Below are 22,023 nucleotides of genomic sequence, written 5' to 3' on the forward strand. Positions count from 1 at the left end.
GCTCTTTTTCGCTCTGTTACCGTTCTGCTGCGTGTTTGTGAGAAAGTCCACCCTTCTCTCCCCACCCCCAACTAGCAACCAACAACCCCCCCCCCCCCCCCCCGGGAAGACGGGAGTTTTCTCGCGCTTTCCCGGTGCCGGTGCCCTTTGTTACCGGCGGTGCCATGGGCCCTCGGACCCATTCCGTTTGTATTATGCTTCTTATGTGTGCTTCTTCTTTCACGGTTTCGCGTTTGTTTTCCCGCATTCAACCACCATGGTATGGTCCAAAAAGTAGAACTAGAAAACGAGCCAGTAGAGCAGCAGCAGAAGAAGAAGAAGAAGCGCAAGAAGCACGAATAGAAAAAAAAACAGCAAAAGAAGTCATCATCGCGGACGGGACGGAGCGCATAAATCAAAGCGACGCCCCGCAAAGTGCCCCGAAAGCGGTGCGGGGAAGCGAGGGAGTGCAGACAATTCCAGTTCCACCGTTCAGCCGAAAGATCATGTCCTATTGATGGAACTGGAGCGTTTGCGTCCTGCCCACGAGGCCCACGAGGCTTTTGTCCTGTTTTAGAGGGAGCTGTTTTCAGCGAAGGGATGACATTTTTAATGCGATCCTACCACCGAAGCTACGCTTTTTTTTTATCACCCACACAGCTAGAAACAGTGCACGCACAGTGATTTCGTGTATTTTACGATTTTTTTTCTCTTCTTTTTATTGCCTTTACTTGAAATGTGCTGAAGGAAAAATCAAAGGGGGTGGGTTCATTTCGGGAAACAATAACAAAATAAAATGGAAGGGGAAAAGTCACAGGAAAAGCGCGCACGGAAGAGAGAGAGAGAGAGAGAGAGAGGCGAAGAGAGAGTGGCAGCGGGAACATTTGTTGCTCAATTGCTGTACCACCACCCTCACCGCCCCACCCCACCCGCCCTCTCTCTCGTTCCTCACACCAACAAGAATAAAAACGCATTGAAACAAGGCTCTCAGTTCGCCCCAAATGTCCGCTGCGTTCCCGTTGTTGGTGGAACGGCGGAACGAGCGAAAGCGAGAACGTGCCATTTAGCTTCCCCCTTCTTCCCCCCCCCCCCCCTTGTAGCCCTTCTTTGCCAACAACGCGCTGGGACCCCATTGCTCTCTCTCTCTCGCTCCGCTCCGCTCCATTCCCATGGTTCACGGGGCCAAATCAATTCCATTTCATTAGAATTTTATGACTTGATTACAATTTACCGGCGTCTCCGGACCACCCCTTCCCGGCTGGACCCTGCCCCGTTGCCAGCACGGAAACGACGACCACCACCGTGGCTTAAATTTTAAAATCACTCCCAGGGCGAGAGTGGGCACCAGGCAGTTTGGCCAGGCCAGGCCAAGCCAGGCCAGTATTTTTGTGGGTTTGATACTCATGTAATTTTTTTTCCCCCCTCTTCTAGGGATGGGCAAGGAGTGGGGATGATACTGAACGCGTTGACAGCTGCCGCGCTGGAACGTTACCACGCTACCTCTGCTGCTGGCCAGCAATTACTACCCCCTGCTGCCTCCTCCCCCCCCCGCCCTTAAATTGTCCTAATGCCCAGGCCTAATGGGGAACCTGAAGGACCTTACACTCCACCCGGGGGGGGGGTTTTTTAGGGGACCGCCTAGCGGGAGGGGGGGGGGGGAACGGAATCGAAATGAAGATGTCTCCGGCCGCAGCCCGTCGACAGTTGCGTGGTGTGTGATTGGAATTTTGGAAACCATTCCTCCGCAACCCCCTTCCTTTGAGTCAATCTGCTGTACCAGCACCAGCACCCCTCCTCCCCCCCCCCCTCGTGGGCCGGAAAATTGGAAGGGAAAATTGCGTGGAAAAATCCGCTCCACAGCCGCCCATCCGGCCACTCTGTGGAGTGAGAAATTAAATTTTAATCCAATTTAGTGGCACAACTTCCGCTGGGCTGATGGAGGGGGGCGGGCGGGGTGGCGGTATATATTTTTTCGTCACCAGGCATTGGGGGGGGGGGGAATGGATTGTGATGCGAGGCAGACAGACAGACAGAGGGCAGGAATCGATCACTAAGGGGTCCTGGAAATCATTTGCCAAGAGTGGGAAGGTAAGAAGATGAGAGAGAGAGAGAGAGAGAGAGAGAGAGAGAGAGAGAGAGAGAGAGAGAGAGAGAGGCAAATTAAATACCTCAATCGCAGTTTCATTTCGTTGTTTAAAGTAATGGCACCCAAGCGCACAGGATGGCGTGGCTGTAGCCCCCTTCCCGTTTCTCGAAAAATTTCCGAGAAGACGCTGACGTAGCACCCTCTCATGGTGCACACATCCTTGGCACATCCTTGGTACATTGCACGCGCACACTTTTACTTCCCAGACATACGGGAAAAAATACAATATCTGTACGCGGATGATCAAGCTCGCTGAAAAGCCCCAAAACTTAAATCGGAAATTTAAATTCAGTCTTGAAAACATGTTGTAACTGTACTGTACAACATGGAAACTAAAAACAAACAGTTCAAAAAGCAGAAGCAATATTCTTCATCAGATAAAGGACCACCAGGAAACTACCACAACAGGTAGTAAGGTAGCACCGTCAAGTTTATGTTGAATTTCCTATTTTTCGATTTTTGGCACATTTTTAAGTGAGCAAAAAGTGATGCTTTTTTTGGCGATTTGTTTAAAAAAATAGTATCAGCAATTTTCATGAAATCTCAACGGGACTACCTGGCAAAGAGTGTACAGATTATGTGTTCAAAATCTCAACCCGATCGGCCCAGTAGTTTTTACGGTACTGGATCGAAACCGACTTTGAAAACGTAAGTTTTGGGAAACGCTCTTCAAAGCCTTGTATGAAACGCGGATTTAAAAAAAAATCCATAACTTTGTCAGTTTTTCATCGATTGCTCCAAAGCATTTACACAACACTCTCAGGGAAAAAATGTTAAATATGTGTCGCAATTAAAATTAAATACCAAAGTTTGGAGAAGCTGGGCTCCTACTCGTACAAACAAACAACAAACAAAACAAAACAAGCTCCTAAAAATGATGCTAAACTTTCCACCGTGATACACCACAAGAGCTTTACACAAAGAGACAAAAATTGCAAAAAAAAAACAAGAATTTATAGGAAATTTCAATAGGAATTACTGCAGCAGGCGCGAGGCTAGCGAAAATCGGCTTCTAATTGAAATGATAGCAAGTTAAAGGACTTTAAACTAATAGATACGTTAGTGCACTGTAAGAACTCGACACAGATGTAAGCAGAAAATAGATTTGTTGTTTCTTTTCTGTGGATTTGTACTCTTTTTCTCGCATACCACATTTACAGACACTTTAACAAGAAACTCACAGTCAGCAACGCCATACTTAGGCACTAGAAAACATAAATGAAACATTTATGTTGTACCCATTGTAAAATAATCACGCAGTATGTTAAAAATGACTAAAAATTCATTCATCAAAACACACACTACTAGTACTACTACACTTTTAGTGAAATTGAACCGCTCCTATCGCAGAATCCTTCGAAGATCGAGTGAAAGAGAGAGCGAGCGAGTAAAAGCCGGAAGTAAAGCCGTGACCCACGGGCGCACGAAGGACGCTCACGCCCCGTTCCGGTGTCGCGTGTGCCCTTCTCCTAGCAAAAAAAAAAAAAAACCAAAACGGCACACACCAAGGTGCGTCTGTTGCGCACTTCCGGTGCGCTGGCTCAAAATTGAGCCGCAGCTTAGGAGCGCGATTGTTACAGAAGCAAACCCCGTGGCATGCCCCCATTGGACCTCACGGAGCGGTCCTTTGTTGCAGCACATCCGCCGCATCCGGAACCCGGGAGGACCCTCCGGAGGGAGCGGAGATAAGCGATTCAATTTCAATCTCAGACCGACCTCGGCGATACGCCCAGGAATTGGCGATTTAGGATCCCGTTGGCGATCCCTGTTGCTGCTGCTGCTGCTCCTGTCAATGACCGGCTGCACCTTGCTTCCGGTTTTTCAACAGTAGCACCGTCGGTATAGCAGCAGCAGCAGCAGCAGCAGCAGCAGCAGCAGCGGAATTGAGGTGAGTACGGCCGTAGCTCGTAGGGGCAAAGGACCGGTAACCGAACCGATTATCCTGCCAACGGGGTAATTGGAGCCACCAATTTTGCCTCTTCTCCTGCTGCTGCTGCTGCTGCTACTGCTGCTCACCTTTCTACTGTGGTCTCTTCCTCTCTCTCTCTCTCTCTCTCTCTCTCTCTCTCTCTCTCTCTCTCTCTCTCTCTCTCTCTCTCTCTCTCTCTCTCTCTCTGTGACACTCCCGTTTGACTGATTCAAGCGGCAAAAACTACCGCCGGACACCAAACAGCGCGCGTAAATGGTGTAAAGTTTCCTTTGCGCGTTGGATTCGCACAACCATCAACCACCCTCACCCCCCGAGGGACCGGGGGTTGTTTTTGCTCAAAAGTGTATGTTCCGTTTGATGTTTCGAGGCCGGGTTCCTGGGATAAGAAGGGGACACACTGGCACGCGCACCACCATTTCAGTGCAAACAAACAAACAAACAAAAAAAAAACAACAAAAGGGAAATGGTGGGCGGGGGGGGGTCGGAGGGGTTGTCAGCTTCACTTCTGCTCCCGCACCACCACCACCACCCCCATCACGTAGCAATTCAATCTCGGGGATCCAATCAAACGAAGCAGCAGCAGCAGCAGCAGCAGCAAACAGAACGTGCACAAGTTCGAAGGATGAAGATGTTGATTAGGGTTATCGACGTCAAGTTCCCCTTTTCGAGCGGAGGAGGGGTCATCCAGTGAAAGTGTTGATGTGATAATATGCACAGACACTCACATAGACAAAGACAGAACTTCCCAAAGGGGGGAAAACTACGTCAGCACTTTTACGCCTCTCAGCAGCAGCAGCAGCAGCAGCAGCAGAAAGGAAAGGGTATAAAAAGAAGGGTAGGGCAAAGGGTGTGGGAACGGGGCTATCGGGTTTGAGCCTCCGGTTTGGAAAGGAAAACTTTTCCAATATTCCGCCCACAAACGAGCTGGCCATCGAATGAATCGAGCGAGCGAGCGAGCGAGCGAGCGAGCGAACGAACGCACGAGCGTGTTTTTATTATCCTTTTTCTTCGCCAAGGGGATCGGTAAGCGTACGAAGCGGGGTAGGTAAGGAAACAATATAACGAAAATAATAAAAAAAAAAGAAACACTGAAAACAAAACCAAAAAAAAAACAAAAAAAAAAGGGCACCCGATTTGCCCGAAATGTGCGGCATCGAAATGTGGTGCCGACCGGCCGACCGATCCTGCCGGGATGGGGGGGATGAAATGCTGAACCCTTTGCCTCCCCCCCCCCCCCCCCCCCGAAAAAAAAACCCCAAGTGCGGCGGTGGGCCAGCTCGTTGCCAGCTCGTTGTTGTTGTTGTTTTTTTCTTCTTCTTCTTCTTTACACACGCCCGACGCGTTCGGTTCGGTTTTAATGATTTCCGAGAAACCGAAGCCGCCATGCGGCGGGCGTGGTCTCCAGGATTCAGTGGGAGGCGGCGTTCGGGGTGATTGTGTTTGCGATTGGTTCGTGGCCCGGGTGCGCTCTCGCTCACACACAGTGTCCCGGGCCCGCGGGGGCACGGTGGGGGGGAGGAGAAGGTAGCATCAGTAGCATCAGCAGCATCAGCAGCACACGAACGCTAACCCGACGACGACGACGACCCTTCACGACATCGGGAGCCACGAGATGCCAGCGTGCCAGCGGTAGCAGCGGCCACAGTAGTACCGCGGATACCGTAACCGACGCAGTCGAACAGCCGAGGAGCCACCCCGGGGACGGTACCACTCACTCTGCTCACTGCAGGGCACAGCAAACAATCCCTGGCCCCTTTGCTGGTTTGCAAGCAGCAGCAGCAGCAGCAGCAACTCTCGCCCTCCACGGTTTACTTCGGTTCGCCTTATCTGTTTTCCTTCTGCGCCTTTTTGTTGTTGTGTTGTGGTGTGGTGTGGTGTGTGCGTGCGTGATTCGAGTGTGTGCGCATTGTGCGTCCGTTTGCCTCGTCGTTTTCGGTTGCGTACCTAGTAGTGACTTGTGTTTGACTTTGAGGGCAACAACAGCGCGCCAGCGCCCGTTTGCGTTCACCGTCTTGTTTTGCAAATCGAAGCTGAAGCCATTTTCTGTCATTGCGTGCTTGCGTGCGTGCGTAGAATGCTTAGGGGATGCGCGATCTGATCCCCAGGACACTTTGCTCTCTCTCTCTCTCTCTCTCTCTGCGTGCCGGTGCTTTTTGCGTAGTAAACAAGGCGATGCCGGCGATCAGACGTTTCGATTAAAGAGCCAGCTTCTTCTTCATTCTTCCGGGAAGAGAGAGAGAGAGAGAGAAAGAATGGGGAACGCGTGGGAACACTCTGTGCTGTGGCCCCACAACAATCAATCCTCCCTCGAATCTCCCGATCGCTCCCGAAGTCTCCCGCCGCCATTACACATTACACAAAAACACACCCACAAATGATCTCTAATGTACCCTTTTTGTGTCTTACCAATTCGCAGCATCTTAGCAGCAGCAGCAGCAGCAGAAACAACAACGACAAAACAGTGGCAAACCAGCGCGCTCGCGCAGCTAGCGATCGTATTCGAACGACCACAACGGGAAGGGCCACCGAAACCGACAATAATCCACTCCATAGGACAATGAGTGGCCACGGGATGAGCTAGGAGTGCCGAGCCACGCCACGCAGTTGTGCCATCAGTGTGTGTACGCAGTGCAGTGTGTAGCTTCGGCGGGGGCCCGTTCGTCCAGAGAGAGAGAGAGATATAGAGCAGGACCAGAAGAAGAAGAAGAAGAAGAAGAAGAAGAAGAAGAAGAGGCAGGCACGCGACACCGTCGGGTGAGAGTGCGTGCGTGCGTTGCGCCGACGCGTTCCATTCCGTGACCGAGCGTGACCTAACGTGCGTGCGTCCGTGTCTCTGTGTGCGTGTGTGTATGTGTGCGCGGATTGTTTGTGCGTGTACGTGACAGAGAGAGAGAGAGAGAGAGAGAGAGAGAGAGAGAGAGGGGGTGCCATCAATCAAATCCAAACCAAGGCCGCAAGCGAACGAGCGCGCCACCCTCACCCTCTAGCCTGCCCAATCAAAAACCCTTCCGAGCGACCGTCCGCCGTCACCACCACCGCTTTCCGCCGACCGCCTGCTTTCTGGCCCACCCCGGCCAGCCGCCCAGCCGACACGACGGACCATCCGAGGGGACCGGCCGGATTCGATCCCGTCTTCAGCATGCTGACCGACATGAGCCCGTCCGCCGCCGGTGCACAGTTCTACGGTGCCCAGCTGCCGGCGATGGGCATGAACATCACCAACATCACCACGCACATGTCGCAGAAGCCCACGGTAAGTGGTGGTACCCGGCGCGGCCCTTTCGAATTCGGGACGAATTTCGGACGGTAGATCACAGGCGCAGGCTCATCTCGTCGCTCAACACCCGCGATTCGTGCCGCGTTCTAATGAGCTAGTGGGCTAGCTGCTAATGGGAAGGTCCATTATTAGTCCAATGTTGTCGTTGTTGTTATTGTTGACACTATCGCACCGACACCATCTTCAACTAAGCGACGTGCCATTATCCTCATCATCATCATCAACGCTTTTTCGTGGGGTTAGAGTCCCCCCCCCCCCCGCAAGAAGGGCACCAGCAGCACTGGGTTTGAGTTATTTATGTCTCGTTCCATCGAGAGACAGAGAGAGAGAGAGAGAGAGAGAGAGTTCGCTTCTTGCTGAAGTGAAGTCCTGCTTGTTCCTTTCGCTGCGCCGTTGCGGCTCTCGCGTCCTTTAAAACCCGCGCGTTGTGCTGCCGATCGCCGTTGTCGAACGTTGCCTTCGCTACGTATCACAGCGGGGGATCGACATCGGGGATGCCAAAAAGGACATCGCCAAAGCAGCAGCAGCAGCAGCAGCAGGCACAGACCGGGAGATAGCGAGAGTGAGAGAGCGTACCCCTTAAAAAGGAGCTCATTTTCGCAGCTCGTTGACCTAATTGTTCCCGGTTTTGTCGTGCCGGGGCAGCTTAACGATGATCCTTAATGTTTTCCTTTCTCCCTTTACTGCCCCATTTCTTCTCTCTCTCTCTCTCTCTCACCTTTTCTCTTTCTCTTCCCTTTTTGTGTGTTCTTTTTATGGTGTTTCGATGTTGTGTTTGTTGCTCGTTGTTCGGCCCTGGCCAGGGTTTCTTGCGTGACTCGCTGCGCGGTCGCTGTTTGCTGTTGCTGTTGTTCGACCGTTCGGCACCCTGGTCGGGGCCACTGCGGGGGATTAGGGCACTGCTTTACTCGGGGACACCCCCCCCCGGGGGGCGGCCTAATCCGCTTCCCCCTTCGGTAGATTCCTTCGCCCCTGTCAAGAGCTTTGCTAATCTCTCCCTCTCTCTCGCATTCTCTTGAATCCGAGTATCCGACAACCACCCGGGGACGTGGCTGGTGCAATTTAGGGCTTAAGTGAGGTTAAGAGGGCCCTTTTTGCCGGGTACCCCCGACCGAAAAGCTAACGAGATCATCCACACACACACACAGCGTGCACGCACTCGTTGTCCTTTTAGTCCTTGAGAATCAAAGGCAGCAGCAGCAGCACCACCACCATTGGAGGATTAGCTGCGGCTTTTGCTGGAAAACGTTGTGAGAAAAAAAGAGCAAAACAACAAAAAAAAAATAACAGAAGAAAAACACCTCCACCTCACTCTCTCTCCCTGTCTCTCTCTCTCTCTCTCACTCTCTACCTCACCTGCGCTCTCTTTGTGTGACGCCTTTTGAGGCGGGAAAGTGTTCATTTGGTGACGGGTTTCACGGTTTTGCAAATTCCCCTTATGCCTTTGGTATTTAATTTTGTGTTTGTGACACACAGATGTTTTTAACATTTTTCCCTGAATGCTGATCCTTGCATCCAGAACATTGTGTAAAAGTTTTGGATCAGTCGAAGCAAAACTGACCGAGTTATGGATTTTTTTTCAAATCCGCGTTTTATACAAGGCCCAACAACCAACGGATTTCAAAGACGGTACCGTAAGAACTACTGGGCCGATCGATTTGCAATTTTTAACACATTATCTTTACACCCTTTGCCAGGTAGCCTCGTTGAGATTTTGTTTAAATTGTTGATACTTTTTTTTTTTTTAATCAAATCGCCAAAAATTGTGTTTTAAGGCAAAATGACAATAAGCGTCACTTTTACAAATTTTAAAAATCTGCCAAAGATCGAAAAACAGGAAATTCAACACAAACTCGACGGGGTTACCACGGTAAACTTGTAAACTTTCCAACGAGTATCGTTTTTGTACTTTTCTGATGAGCCACCGCGACGCTACGATGGTTAGCGGCCGGCAAAAGTATCTCTTCGAAGACACGACTCCCTAAATTTAATGCCATCGATGGAGTTTGATAATGAATCTTCCCCAAAAATAGAACCAAATATTCCTTCAACAGTTGCAGTTCCGTATGCCATGCACATGAAAAATCAAAGCTGAATGGTTGCGTCACAACAAAAAAAAAAACCGTCAAAAATGATCCTTCTGTTTGGCCAGAGTAGTACCGAAACTCGCTTCTCCCCTTCAATGGGCTCTCGTCTAAGCCCGGATGCGCTTACCGTGTGACGTCATCTGCAGCACGAGCAACCATGCTCTCTAGCTACTGCTCAACAAGACGCAGCGAAACAACTGCGTCGCTAATGGTGTGCATCGGAGCACCTCCCCGATGGTATGCGGCGGTGCGTGGCGATGCCGACGGCATTTCGCAGCACCCGCCGCACCCGCCGGTGGGCACCGGCACCGGCATCCAGCGACTAACTATTTTGGGAATGCACTCCGGTCCCCGGCTGGTTGACAAATTGCGCTAACAAGACACCCCGAACCGACACCCATTTATTTTTGGTGCTTGTTTGTTTTGTTTTGCTTTTGCTGTTTTGTTTGGTTTTATTTGTTTGTTTTTCTTTTCTTTGCTCCGCTGCGCTCTCCACTCCAGACGTCAGGAGGTCAGAGGATCGACTCGTTTCGATCCCGTTTTTTTGTTTTGCGACGGCTGCTATTTTACGGGGGGACAGTGCGATTTGAATTTGCGCCGACGACGGGATCGACGGTGAGACTCTGGATCTTTCTTTCTGCGTTTTTTTTATTGTCTGGCTGGCTGGCTGGCAAAGAACAAACAAACAACCGAAGCGACCCACGAGGTGACGGCCTCACGTTTGCCGTCCACGGGACCCATTCCGCGGTGAGGTGCATTTGAAATTACAATAAATATGTTCAAAACTACTCCCCATCCACTCCCGTCTCTCTCTCTCTCTCTCTCTCTACGCTCCGTCGGCTGCTGGCTGGCTGGCCATCGTCTACGCACTTTCCATTGCAAAGCAGACATCAATAATGCATCAATCCGCTGGACTCCAGCAGCAGCAGCCCCAGAACCATCCAGAACACCGGTGGGAAGGGGGATGGGGATCACGGGCGGGGGGGGGGGGGGAGGTGCGCTAAACCACAATTCGAATCACCATAGCGAGGTTAATAAAGCCGAGCGAGACGTTCCTGCCGCTGGATCTGGAAGGATCGATCGATCGCGATCGCGTCTCCCTTGGCCTCCACCACACAGCGCAAGCACCGTTTTGGGGGGGGGGGGGGGTCCCGCAACCCTTGCCCGGCCGATCGAGTCCCAAAATCGTTAAAACGCTTATTAACGTGTTGCCGGCGCGCTTGGGTGGAATGGTCGTTAAACAGGAGCTGTTGGTAATAAAAATATAAAGTACCCTCGATGGATCTAGAGGTGTCTAGAGGGCTAGGATTCGGCGGAGGATCGTGTGGCGTTATTTTTAAACACATCATCCTCTTTTTTCCATCTTCTTCTCTTCGCTTTTTTTCGCTCTGCACTGGAACCCTTTTCTTTTTTTTTGGGGGGGGGGGGGGGGATTCGGGCTTGGATCGGCACCCTTAATTAGGTGCACACATATTCACTTCCCAGTGGACCCAGCAGCAGCAGCAGCAGCAGTTAATGTCACTAACCTCGAAATAAAATTAAAAAAAAAAAAGATAGAGAGACTACTTTACAAACAAACAAAAATTGTTTGGATCGCTCTGGAAGCTAGAACCATGAACCGTTCGTTTGTTTTCAGTTGAGAGACAGAAAAAGAGAGAGAGAGAGAGAGAGAGAGAGAGAGAGCCCTAAAAGACAGAAGAGGCCGCATGACCGCATTGCTCGCAGGATTGATTGTCCTTTAATGGTTTCGATGTTGCCAAAGGTGTTTCCTGGTGCTGGTGGTGACAAAGCGCATGGCGTCCACAAGGATCAAGAAGAAGAAGGAAATTGGGAAAAGGCGACGAGGGGCTGAATGTTGGTGAATGGGGTATGGAAAATCGAGCGGAAAATCGGGCCCTCTCGAGTTCCAAAACCGTTCGCTACGCCCAATTATAGGGACGCATTCGCAGTTTCGAGTGCGTGTCGTGAAATTGGGACCGGGAAAATCTCCGGGGGTCTGCGTTCCGATTCGTTCCGTCCGATCTCACCGTTCGGTGGTTCGGTGATTAATGGATGTGAATGTGCGCAGCGACCGTTAGGCCGTTTACGAGTGTGTGTGCATGTGTGCATGTGTGCGTTTATTGGAAGATCCGTTTCCGTGGAGTGTCCTTGCTGAGGGGCTGTGGTGCCTGGGTGCTCCTTGGTGCGCCGGTGCGTACGGTGAGACCACCGGAGGAGGTCCACTGGAGGGCCAAGACAGCGACAACAAAACAGTTTGAGATGGATGGAGAGAGAGAGAGGGAGAGAGAGGGCGCGATAGAGAGATCAAGAGGCCAGCCATCGACGTTGTCGTCGTCCCCCCACCCCCTCCCCCGGGAAGGGAGGAATTTGAATAAAATTCAAATCAAGCTCGGCGTGCAAGTGCAGTTGCCCTTTTGCCACGTCTCGCTCTCTTCATCCCCCCCCCCCCCTCCTTCAACCCCACGCATTTTGCACCACGAGCGAGCGAGCGAGCGAGCGGGCTGTGGTCGTGCTCGAGCGATCACCTCCGAGCACCACGCGGCCATTAATTATAAATTATTCACGATTTATTATTAATCCATCCGATCCGATCCGATCCGAACCGAATCCCTTGTGGTGGTGGTGTTGTGTACCGGCATCCCCTCCCCAAGGCCACCGAGGAGAAACCGAGGAGTTTCGCATCACCCGCCCGGTGTCGCCCGGTGAGATCGAGTGTATCGAGTGAGATTGCGATCGCGATCGCCCTCCAGTGCGCGCCAGTGCACCACGTACTCTCCACAAACCCTCGAACCCCCAACCACCCTCCCCTAACGGTGTAGGACGCCGGGGGGGGGGGGGGTCTTTGGGTGCATTTGCATTTCCAATTTTCCTTTCCTCACACCTCACGCAGCGAGCGAGTGGATGGCAGGAAGTGACTACAAACAGGGGGTGCGTGGAACAGGGAGGGGGGTGCTGCAGGGCCACCGGTCCCAGTCCCGTCCGGAAAGTGGGTGATAACGGATGAAAGGGCCACCCGGCAAACTGGCGACAAGCTGGGCGACAGGGTGGCCAGGCACGGATCGGGTGGCAAGAGTGGTGCCTGATCCGCACAATCGCTCGCGCTTCGCTCGCGTTGCAAAAGATGACGAGAGCGGTATTGTCGGGCTAAAAAAAAGGTCCGTTTTTGACGATTTTTTGTGACGTAGCCATTCAACATTATTTTATCAAATAAATGGCATATTAAACTGCAAGTTTTGAAGAATATTTGGCAGTGTTTTGAGCAACATTGATTGAAAAATGAATCCATGGCATCCAATGGTTGGTAGCCGTGTCGTCGAAAAGGTACTTTTTCCCGGTGCCTATCGTAGCTCCGTGATGGGTGATCAGAATAATACAAATCGATATTCGTTAGAAAGATGATAAGTTTATCTAGGTAGTCCCGGAGAGTTTTTGTTGAATTTCCTATTTTTCGCCTTTTTGGCAGCGGTTTGAAGTGGAAAAAGTGATGCCTTTTGCGATTCTGCCACAAAAAACGAACTTTACAGATTTGTTTTAAAAAAAGTATCAACAATTTTCATGATATCTCGACGGGGCTGCCTGGCAGCAAGTGTACAGATTATGTGTTAAAAATTTCAAATCGATCGGCCTAGTAGTTTTTACGGTACTGGATGGGCACCGGACTTAGAAAATGCATGTTGCATGAGGTGCGTTTTTTACAAAAATCTCTCTATCTTTGTCAGTTTTTCCTCGATTGATCCAAAACTTTTACACAATACCCTTGAAAGGAGTAGCTTTCAGGGAAAAAATGCTAAAAGCATGTGTCACAAAGCAAAAATTAAATACCGAAGCCCCCCGTTAAGAAGAATTGCACGGTATGCCATCACCGACGTCATACAACCCCTCTCTAGCTATCAGTTTTGAGCCCATCCTCTGTCACCGCGGTTTTGCTACACATTCTAAACACTTCATCCCCCGGTGAGTGTCATCCCCCGGTGATCCCGAGAAACAGCAGGCAGGCCACCACGCAGTGCGCCTCGTGATTGATTCGATTAGTGGCCTCATGCCATGGCCATGGCCACGGCACGGATTGGCTCGCTGACCTCCCGCGGGTTCCCCTTCTTCCCCTTTCAAGCCAACAGGGGGTTGTTGCTGCCCGGTTGGGGGATGCTGCTTCGTTGGTCACTTGATGCTGCTGCTGCTGCTGCTGCTGCTGCTGAACGAACAACTGTTGCAAACTGTTGTAACGGCGCGTGGTGGCGAACGCAGCAGGGGAGGTACTGGCTGGCAGACCGGTACGATCCTTCGCTGCCGAATGCCAAGTGCACCCCGCTGCGCTGTGTGGTAGCTTCCATTCGGTGCTACTGCTGCTGGTGCTGGCTTTTGGGCGCCCTTCAGCTCCCCATGGGCGGTCGCACAGCCACACGTAACGTGTGGCCTACAAAAAAAAAAAAAACCTGGCCGCGCTCCTGCTGTGGCCTACTGCTGTGGCCTGCTGCTGCTGCTACCGCTCCTGGTGTTGACGTGCATCATTTTTGCCATTTTGCCGCGGAAGTGTTGGATGAGGATATGCATTTAGCACCCTTCACACCACGCCAGCACCGTGTGTTAGTGTCACTGTTTGTTTAGCAGCAGCAGCAGCAGCAGCAGTAGCACCTTTTGTTTGTTTATTTGTCCCGTGTAGCGCGACCGCTCGTGTTGCGCTGGATTGCTCTTTTATGTCGCCCATTTATCATACCCGGCAAGACGCGTGTCGCGAGGGGTGCCGGGTTTTTGGCTGGCACTGGCCTGGCTGTGTGCTTACGTGTGTGCACTCGTTCTCACACTTTTGTGTTTGTGATTTGGTTTTTTTTTTTTTTTAATGGTGCTTATCACAAACCGCAACAGCTACAACGGGGGAGAGAGAGACAGAGAGAGAGAGAGAGAGAGAGAGAGAGAGAGAGAGAGAGAGAGAAGAAAACAGAGGGAGATCGTAGATCGAGGCCAGAAAATCCGGGTGCAACCGGCAGCCGCACCATTAGCGCACCGATCCCTGATTGCCAACCCAACCACCCCCCCTTTTTTTGGCCTTCACCCTGTGCCTCCCTAATTAAAAAGGGTCCCGCGTGAAGGTGAAGGTGGCTTGGCAGAAGGACTGACACGGGGGAAAGGTGCTCGCCATTATCGGGATTGCTAGCGCACGCGATATGCCAGCCACACTGGACACTGATTCTGCTGATGCTGCTGCTACAATGTTTACTGCCAGCCAGTCAGCCTCCAGCATCACGAGAGTAATGAGCAGCAGCAGCAGCAAGCAGTCCCCAGGACCTGCCAGGCGGCGAAGGAAGCGAAGTAGAAGAAGAGGAAGAGCAACGAACGGGGTCCTCGTTCTCGTGCAGTCATTAGTCCCGGGGGGGGTCTCTCTCTCTCTCTCTCTCTCTCCCCCCGCTAGTCGCCGGAGGGCATGAAGGGCGTCACGCACGTCCGATCGCCATCCGGGGACCGCAGGAAATTGACGCATTTTGACGCATCCGCATCGTGCGCCGTGCTGCCTGTCGGTAATGGGGGGAGGGGGGGGGGGGGGCTCCAGGCCTCCCCCCCCTCTTTTACTGCACTGATTGCGGGTACAATGTTGAGGTTTAGGTGTCGTCCCGGGAATTGTTTTGTGTTTTCCCTGTCTGTCTGTTTGGCCCCTTGATTGGGGCCTCCTGGTACGCCTTGGTCTGGCACTTCCTTCACCCACCGGGCTGGGGACTGGGTGCACCATTAGTGCTCCCGGACATTGTTGCATCGAGCCAGCACGCACGCACGCACGCACGCACGCACGTCTAGTGGGGCAGATTAGGCACTACAAAGTGTAGCGTGCCCGTGGAGGTCCGTGGCCTCATTATCCGGACCCCCGTTCGCTTCCTTTACGGATCTACCACCACTTCCCTCGCTCCCGGGGAGCGTCTCTAGGACTCTCTAGAGACCTAGAGCCCTCCCCCACCAGCGTGTTCGATCAACGCGGACAACATAATTGTGGTGCACCGTTAATATAGTGAATGTTTTAAGTAATAGTGCGCCCGGGAGGGGGGGGGGGGAGTGTGATTCGGCAAAAGTCCGATACAGATAGATAGAACCGGCCGTAAAAGCCTTTTTTTTTTTTCGAGGCGGTGGTGGCCAGGGGCCTCTCCTCCAATCGGCCGGTAGCCCTTTAACCTTAACCTCTTTTGCGTCGGGGAGGGGGATGGATGGGGGGTTCACTCCGCTTTGCGCCATTTAAACGGTCCGAAACGCAGTCACTTTCGGGCACACCGGGCTGATCGATCGCACCATCATCATCATCGATCGTGAAGGACAGTGGAATATGTTAAAACAAATAAAACATTAATGCCGCATTTTGGGGTGGTGCCGCCTAGGAAAAGATGAGTGGCGCTCTCTCTCTCTCTCTCTCTCTCTCTCTCTCTCCATCTCTCTGGCTACTGTCCGATGGTCAGACACCGACGCTCTGCAAGTCATCGTCATCGCGCCAAAGGAAACATTTCCCGGTGGTCGGGGGAATAGAATATTTAAGGGATGATAGGGGATGCCCGGGGTGGTGTGCTGGTGCTAGTAAATGGTGGTGGCGCACCACCGGCGCAGGGGACCGGGCGGAGGTCGGAAAAGCGGAAAATCCATTAAGCCATCGATCGAGCCATCCATTCGCGGCCAGCTCGCTCCGCCATCCATCCCTCTGCTCCTTTACCCCTTTTTTTTTTTTTTCTTTCACACTCTGGCACCCCCGCATCGCATCACCCCCTTCAGCAACGCGGGCAACGCATTCTAGGTCAATAAATACATCAAAAGCAGCAGCAGCACTGTCGCGTGACCCTTTCGGTGGAGGAACAGAAAACATCAGACTCAACCCTTCGCTCTCTCTCTCTCTCTCTCTCTCTCTCTCTCTCTCTCTCTCTCTGTGTGGCGCCCCCTATTCCCCTTGTTTGCCTCTTACTCCCACCGCTATGGCGCCATTTGATTGGCGGTAAACTAACGCCACCGGCCAAAAGGGACCGGACTGGACCGGACTGGACCTTCTTCCGCTCGATCTTCGTTGCGTGCGACCGTTTTTTTTTTTTTTTTTTGGGGGTTCAGTCGTCTATCGTCGTCGCGGTCGTCGTTGAGTAGTTTGTTGAGAGAGTGTCGCCCCCCAAAAAAAAAAACAAAAAAAAAAAACAAAGCCCATTCAACAATTCCCCGCGCCACACTTGCTTCGACCGTTCGTCGCGCTAGCGCCACAAGTCTTTTGTTTTGTGCATTTGCAAAAAATCGTAATTCGTGATTCGCGCGTGTGTGGGAGGGTGGAAGGGGGGGGGGGGGGCAAGTGATGCTAATTTGGCGGTAAAACAGGATGATGTGACTGTGCGCGTGTATCTTTGGGTGTGTTTGGGGGGGCGGGGAGGACGGAAATCAAATTCAACCCCCCCAAAAACCTTCCCTTGAGTTTTTGGTTTGTTTTTCTTTTTTTTTTTGCAAGGAGAGGAGGCAATGAGATAGTGTTGTATGTGCGGAGGGGGGGGGGGGGGAAAGGGAATGAAAAGGACTGGACTTCCTCTTCCTTCCGTACCCTCCTCCTTCTCCTCTTCATTCAAACTGCGGGGTAGAGATGGAGTTAGACAGATCAGCAGCAGCAGCAGCAGCAGCAACAGATCTTGACCGCGAGTCTGCCGTGTCCTTCTGCTGTCAATTGCCCCAGAGCATATGTAGCGAAAAAGAGAGAGAGAGAGAGAGAGAGAGAGAGAAAAAGAGAGAGAGCGCGAAAGGGAGGCTTCGAGCTTCGAGATAAAGACGCGATCGCCGACGCTCCGTGGGTCGCTCCAGCACCCAACACCGAAGCGAAGGTCCTGCCAAGCATCCTCCATCCAGCGCCCACCTCCCGCCCCCCCCTCGCTCCCTCCCAGGGCCATTTGCTGACGGTCATCATCACGAATCCGCGACGCGAAGGGCGCCCCCCCCCTCCCCAAAAAAAAAAAACACAAGACACACAACGGGCAGTTCTCGGAAATCTCGCGCGCCGGTTCCGAACACCACCACCACCAATCCGGCAATCATGCCGAGGGGGGGCGGTGGTTTTTCTTTCCCTCTTTTTGCCTGTTTTTGTTTTTTTTTTTTGTTAAAGTGTGGGGGGGGGGGGCACGGATTGTTTGCCTGTCTGTCGGTCGGTCGGTCGGTCGGTCTGTCTGTCTGTCGGTGCTGCTCCTTGCTGGCGTGCGTTTTCCAGCGTGCGGTTTCGCGGCCGCGACCGCACCCGTGATGGAAGGCAGGACGGGAATGGTGGACCCCGTTTGGAGCACACAAACATCTTCGAGTTTAGGGAAGTTTTTTTGGGCGAAAAGCACGATTTTCAAATAAAAATCCCACCCCAAAAAAAAACAAAAAAAAACAACAAAAAAAAAAGAGACCAGAGCAGCGCACCATCATCATCATCATCATCATCACATATCGGTTTTCATGCTGTGTGGGTGTGTTGGTGTGCGAGAGTCAGGCGGTCAGCGCGGTACGGTTTAGCCCTTCAGCAAGGTCAGCAGGCTGTTCCGGGTGCGGGGGGGGGGGGGGGGGGCACATTATCACTCACCGGCCAGCCGCCGGTTAGTATATGTTGGCATGTGGCGCCAATCGGTGACGACGCGGATCAGCGAGCTTGCACGCTCGATCGATGCTACTCCAAGGTTCTCTCTCTCTATTTTATTTTGTAAGTTCGTTTATTAGATGCAGTGCGGCCAACGAGGAAGCAATTAATGCGCTGGTAGGCAACGAGCAAGGGTTTAAGTGTTGGGTACTCCTTCTTCTTCTCTCCCTCTCTCTCTCTCGTTCGCCCTTTTCTGTTGTGCCGATTGACGAATCAATCAGCGGCAGCCACAGGACGCAAGGATTCGAGAAACTTCAATCTTCGAGATCGAGCGCCCCGAGCCGCGCTTGAATGCTTGAACTTCATCCCCTGTTCTGTTTTTGTTTCAAAATCGCCATCAAGGGTGCGCCCTCCCCCCCCCCAAAAATTGTGGAATGCGAAAATCCCGCCTGGTCGCCTCTTCTGCCGTGTATTATCCGTCGCGTCATTATCTGCTGCCTCTCATGCCCATTCGGTCCACGCAGAGAGAGAGAGAGAGGGGATCGAAAGATAGAAGAAAAAAAAGCAAAAGGGTAAGAAGGGGGTTGATTGATGAGCTCCCTCACAAGGGGACAGTAAGGGTTCTCTCTCTCTCTCTCGCGCGCGCGCTCTCTCTGCGCAACACAACACCGTCAATCAACCGTTTCAACCACCGAGATTCTCTTCCACCAACACCCCCCCCCCCCCCCTGGTTGCAAGCCGCTAGGGGGTGATGTGGTCCGCGCACCGCTCTACCGCGCAGTTAATTGGATTAATTGCCCGACAAAGTGTCGAGCCTAAAAGCAGGGTTGGAGCGCGGTGGAGTTGGCCTACGGGATGAGCCTAGAGGGTGGCTCATCCCCATGAGGCTTAGTCTTAAATACTTTCCAAATAAGGATACCGATTGAGCTGAAACCGCCAAATCTTAAAAAGAATTAATTAATTAAATTATCAAAGCATTTTTTCCATCACCGTTGACCGTACGCCAGGTTTATCTCACGTAAATGAATTAAACATTTATAATCAGATATGTTAAAGGTCGTGATCCTGTTGAAAGATTTTTAAGCATAAATCCGAGTATTTAGCTAGGTATAGTATTCTAATTGAACGTTGTAGAGGGCAAAGCTATGATAATGCCACCAAAATGGCACTGGCTGGCAAGCACGTAACATTCATCCCGTAAATTGACACCCTGGCAGTCAATCGAAAACTGCGTTGGGTTCTTTTGTCATTGAAAGGCATTAAATCCAGATGAGTTAAGTAAAAATGGCAAAGAAGACCGAAATGAGAATGAATTAGAAGCAGAATGTCTTCATTTGGCAGGATATCTAAAACGGTTTCAATTGAAAAGTGAAGAACCCCACACTATATTACAAATTTATCACATTATGAAAGAAACCCGAATTGAAGATACTTTTCCCAACGTAGAGATAGCTCTACGAGTTTTTTTCTAAGTTTGATGGTAACTAACTGTAGCCGTGAACGATATTTTTCGAAAATTAAAACGAATCAAAAACTGAATTAAAAAGTGTAATGCAGCAAGAGCGTTTGAATACCTCTCTCGCTGATGTCAATTGAGTTTGAGTTAGTAAATGTACTTTTTAATTTTTAGTTTTTAAACAGTACTTTTTTTTTTGCAGCGACTGTGAGAGAGGGAGAGAGAGAGAGAGAGAGAGAGAGAGAGAGAGAGAGAGAGAGCGAGAAGCAGAGAGCCCGCTAGGCTGCGTAGTGCGTTGTGGTCGTTTGGCCTTTTGCTTTATTCGCCGTTGCCTTCACTTTTGCGCTTGTGACAGTGCAGTGCACAGTGCACTTTGCCTGCAACCTTGACATCCGTGTATCGCGCTTCATCAAGCGCACCCCCTTACCACCACCCCCCATCCCCCCCTGGCATTCGGATCCATATACCACTGGGTTCTAATGCGTGCCGCTCGTCGTTGGCGAGATAATCGTCAGCATCGTGCCTTACCACCATCCCTTCGGCCATCCCCATCCCCGGTGTTTATGATGCTGCTCGCTGATGCCCTCAGGAAAGGGCCCCGAGAAGGGGGGGGGGGGCAAGATAGTTTGCAAAAAAAAAAACAAAAATAAAACAAGAGAAATACGTGGTAATTGGAAGGTGGTCGGCTGCGGCCCTGGGCACCGGGGCGCCATTAGAAACACATTCATCACCTCCCCCGGTGTCCCTTCCGGTGAACCGCCCGGTCCACGAGCGTCACGATGAGGCTTCCTTCGAACGGTTGCGCGCGAAACTGCCAGTGATTCCGGTTTCCACCGCGTTCGTTCGCCGTCGCTCATCTCAAGACGCGTTTCGAGCCAGGTATCCGCGTGTGCGCGTATTGGTGAAGGTGGTGGTGGTGCAAAAATCGTGCGAAACGAACCCCGGGAGACCGCTGGCAGGTCAACCAGCTCAGCCCGTTCACCAACGGAGCGCATCAAATGGCGCCCAACAAAAGGTGCCCCTCGCAAGACAGAGAGAGAGAGAGAGAGAGAGTGGGAGAGAGAGTGGGAGAGAAGCAGGCACACATGTTGGAGACGAAAAAAAAAGGGGGAAAAAGACGAGCGCCATCGTCTTCCGTGACAAAATCGCGCGGTGCGCGCCAGAATTCGAAACCCAGCGGGCGAGCGACCGTTCGTCGCCATCTTGTGCGCACCCTTGTGGCCACCCCTGGCGGGCAACAGGGGTAAATTGGTCCAGTGGCTCAGGTGGCATACTGTGCCGCCCGTGCAGTCCAATTAGCCGGAAACTGGACGCCTCCCCCGGGGGGGGGGGGGGGGGGGGGTAGCCTCCAGTCTCCAGGCAATTGATATTGGAGAGCCTGAGCTGAGCTAAAGAGGGCAAGGAAAACGGACATTGTCGAGGGGCTAATTAAGCCAACGCTTGCCAACATTGTCGGCGGGCTGGGCCGGACAATCGGCCGGGTTCGACGCAGTCGCAAACCCGCTAAACCCCGCAAAACCGGCACACCAGTTTTATTGGTTTGTTTGAGTTGACCGAACAAAAAAAAAACCCAAATTATGGGTCGTAAATGGACACACGACCACCACCAGTGAGGGATTGCAGCAGAGGGGTTGTGGAATGAGATTTCCGCGGCCCCCAAAGCGCGAACCGCGAAGCGCGGTCACTTCAATCGACCGACGCCACAGAGGGCTATTTGCGCCCCCAAAATGTGGTCAAAACCCTCGAACATTTTTTTGTTTTGTTTTGTGTGTGTTTTTGCGTTGCTGACAATTTTTGAAATGTTCCACACATGGCAGCACTCTCATAGAGAACTCATACAATGATTACACAGCATCCCTGCTACGTTTTCATTTTTCAGCTGTGAAGTGGAAGGATATAACACAGCTGAAATATAAGTGCGCCGCGCCATTGTTATAAAAAACAAATAGTTACAGTCAAGTAAACCGCTTGTTCTTGGGTATGCACGAACATCTACGAAGCTAGTGGAATATTTTGCAGCCCTCTTTGTGGTTTGAAGTTGAAAAATAATCACAGTTTTTTTTTTTAATCGAAAACGAACCTTTGCAAAAACACATGCAAAAAAGTGCCAAATTCAACTTCAGTTTTTTAAAAAGCGTTGTGCAATGCCCGCGCAAAAATTCAGATAGCATTTGAAAGCGTAAGGTCTCTAGAATATAAAACCAGTTGCAATTATCCCCCTCCCCCCTCCCCGGGTTTCCCTTTTACCGATTTTTCGATGGTTTTTCTGTAATATGGGTTTTCCAGAATTTTTCGCCTATTTGCTGTATTTTCGCGTTTATTTTCCAGCGGGATTTCTTGGCGTTATTTGTGCCAGATACTTCCGAAATAAACAAACTGAAGGTGTTTGCGAGGAAATTCTGAGATTCAAAGCAAATTTCAAGCTCAAATGGATGGATCAACCGATATCAACTGTGCGACGGTCGACTCCATGTGGTGCCTCTTTCCCAAAAAAAAAAAAAAACCACCCCCTGCCATGGAGTGGTGTCAGAAGGCATTTGTTGTTCGGTCGGCGAGTCGATCCGCTTCCAGTGTACAGCGTCCAGTGGCGCGTGCTCCTCTTCCAT

General features: G+C 51.5%; 1 protein-coding gene across 3 annotated transcripts in view; it reads left to right on the forward strand.

The window, feature by feature from the left end:
• The first annotated feature begins 5,663 nt into the window (after window positions 1-5,663).
• Window positions 5,664-22,023, forward strand: part of LOC126571793 (transcription factor Sp8-like) — a 20,269-nt gene continuing 3,909 nt past the window's right edge. The window contains exons 1-2 of one of the 3 annotated variants that reach the window (XM_050230615.1): window positions 5,664-5,759; window positions 6,472-7,308. In XM_050230615.1, coding sequence (XP_050086572.1) covers window positions 7,195-7,308 — 114 coding nt within the window. In that variant the 5' untranslated portion in view covers window positions 5,664-5,759; window positions 6,472-7,194. Of the gene's footprint in view, window positions 5,872-6,064; window positions 6,117-6,471; window positions 7,309-22,023 lie in introns of those variants that run through there. The other 2 variants (XM_050230606.1, XM_050230626.1) reach the window with 2 other exon arrangements.

This window comes from Anopheles aquasalis, chromosome X, assembly GCF_943734665.1.
Source record: "Anopheles aquasalis chromosome X, idAnoAquaMG_Q_19, whole genome shotgun sequence".
Lineage (NCBI taxonomy): Eukaryota > Metazoa > Arthropoda > Insecta > Diptera > Culicidae > Anopheles > Anopheles aquasalis.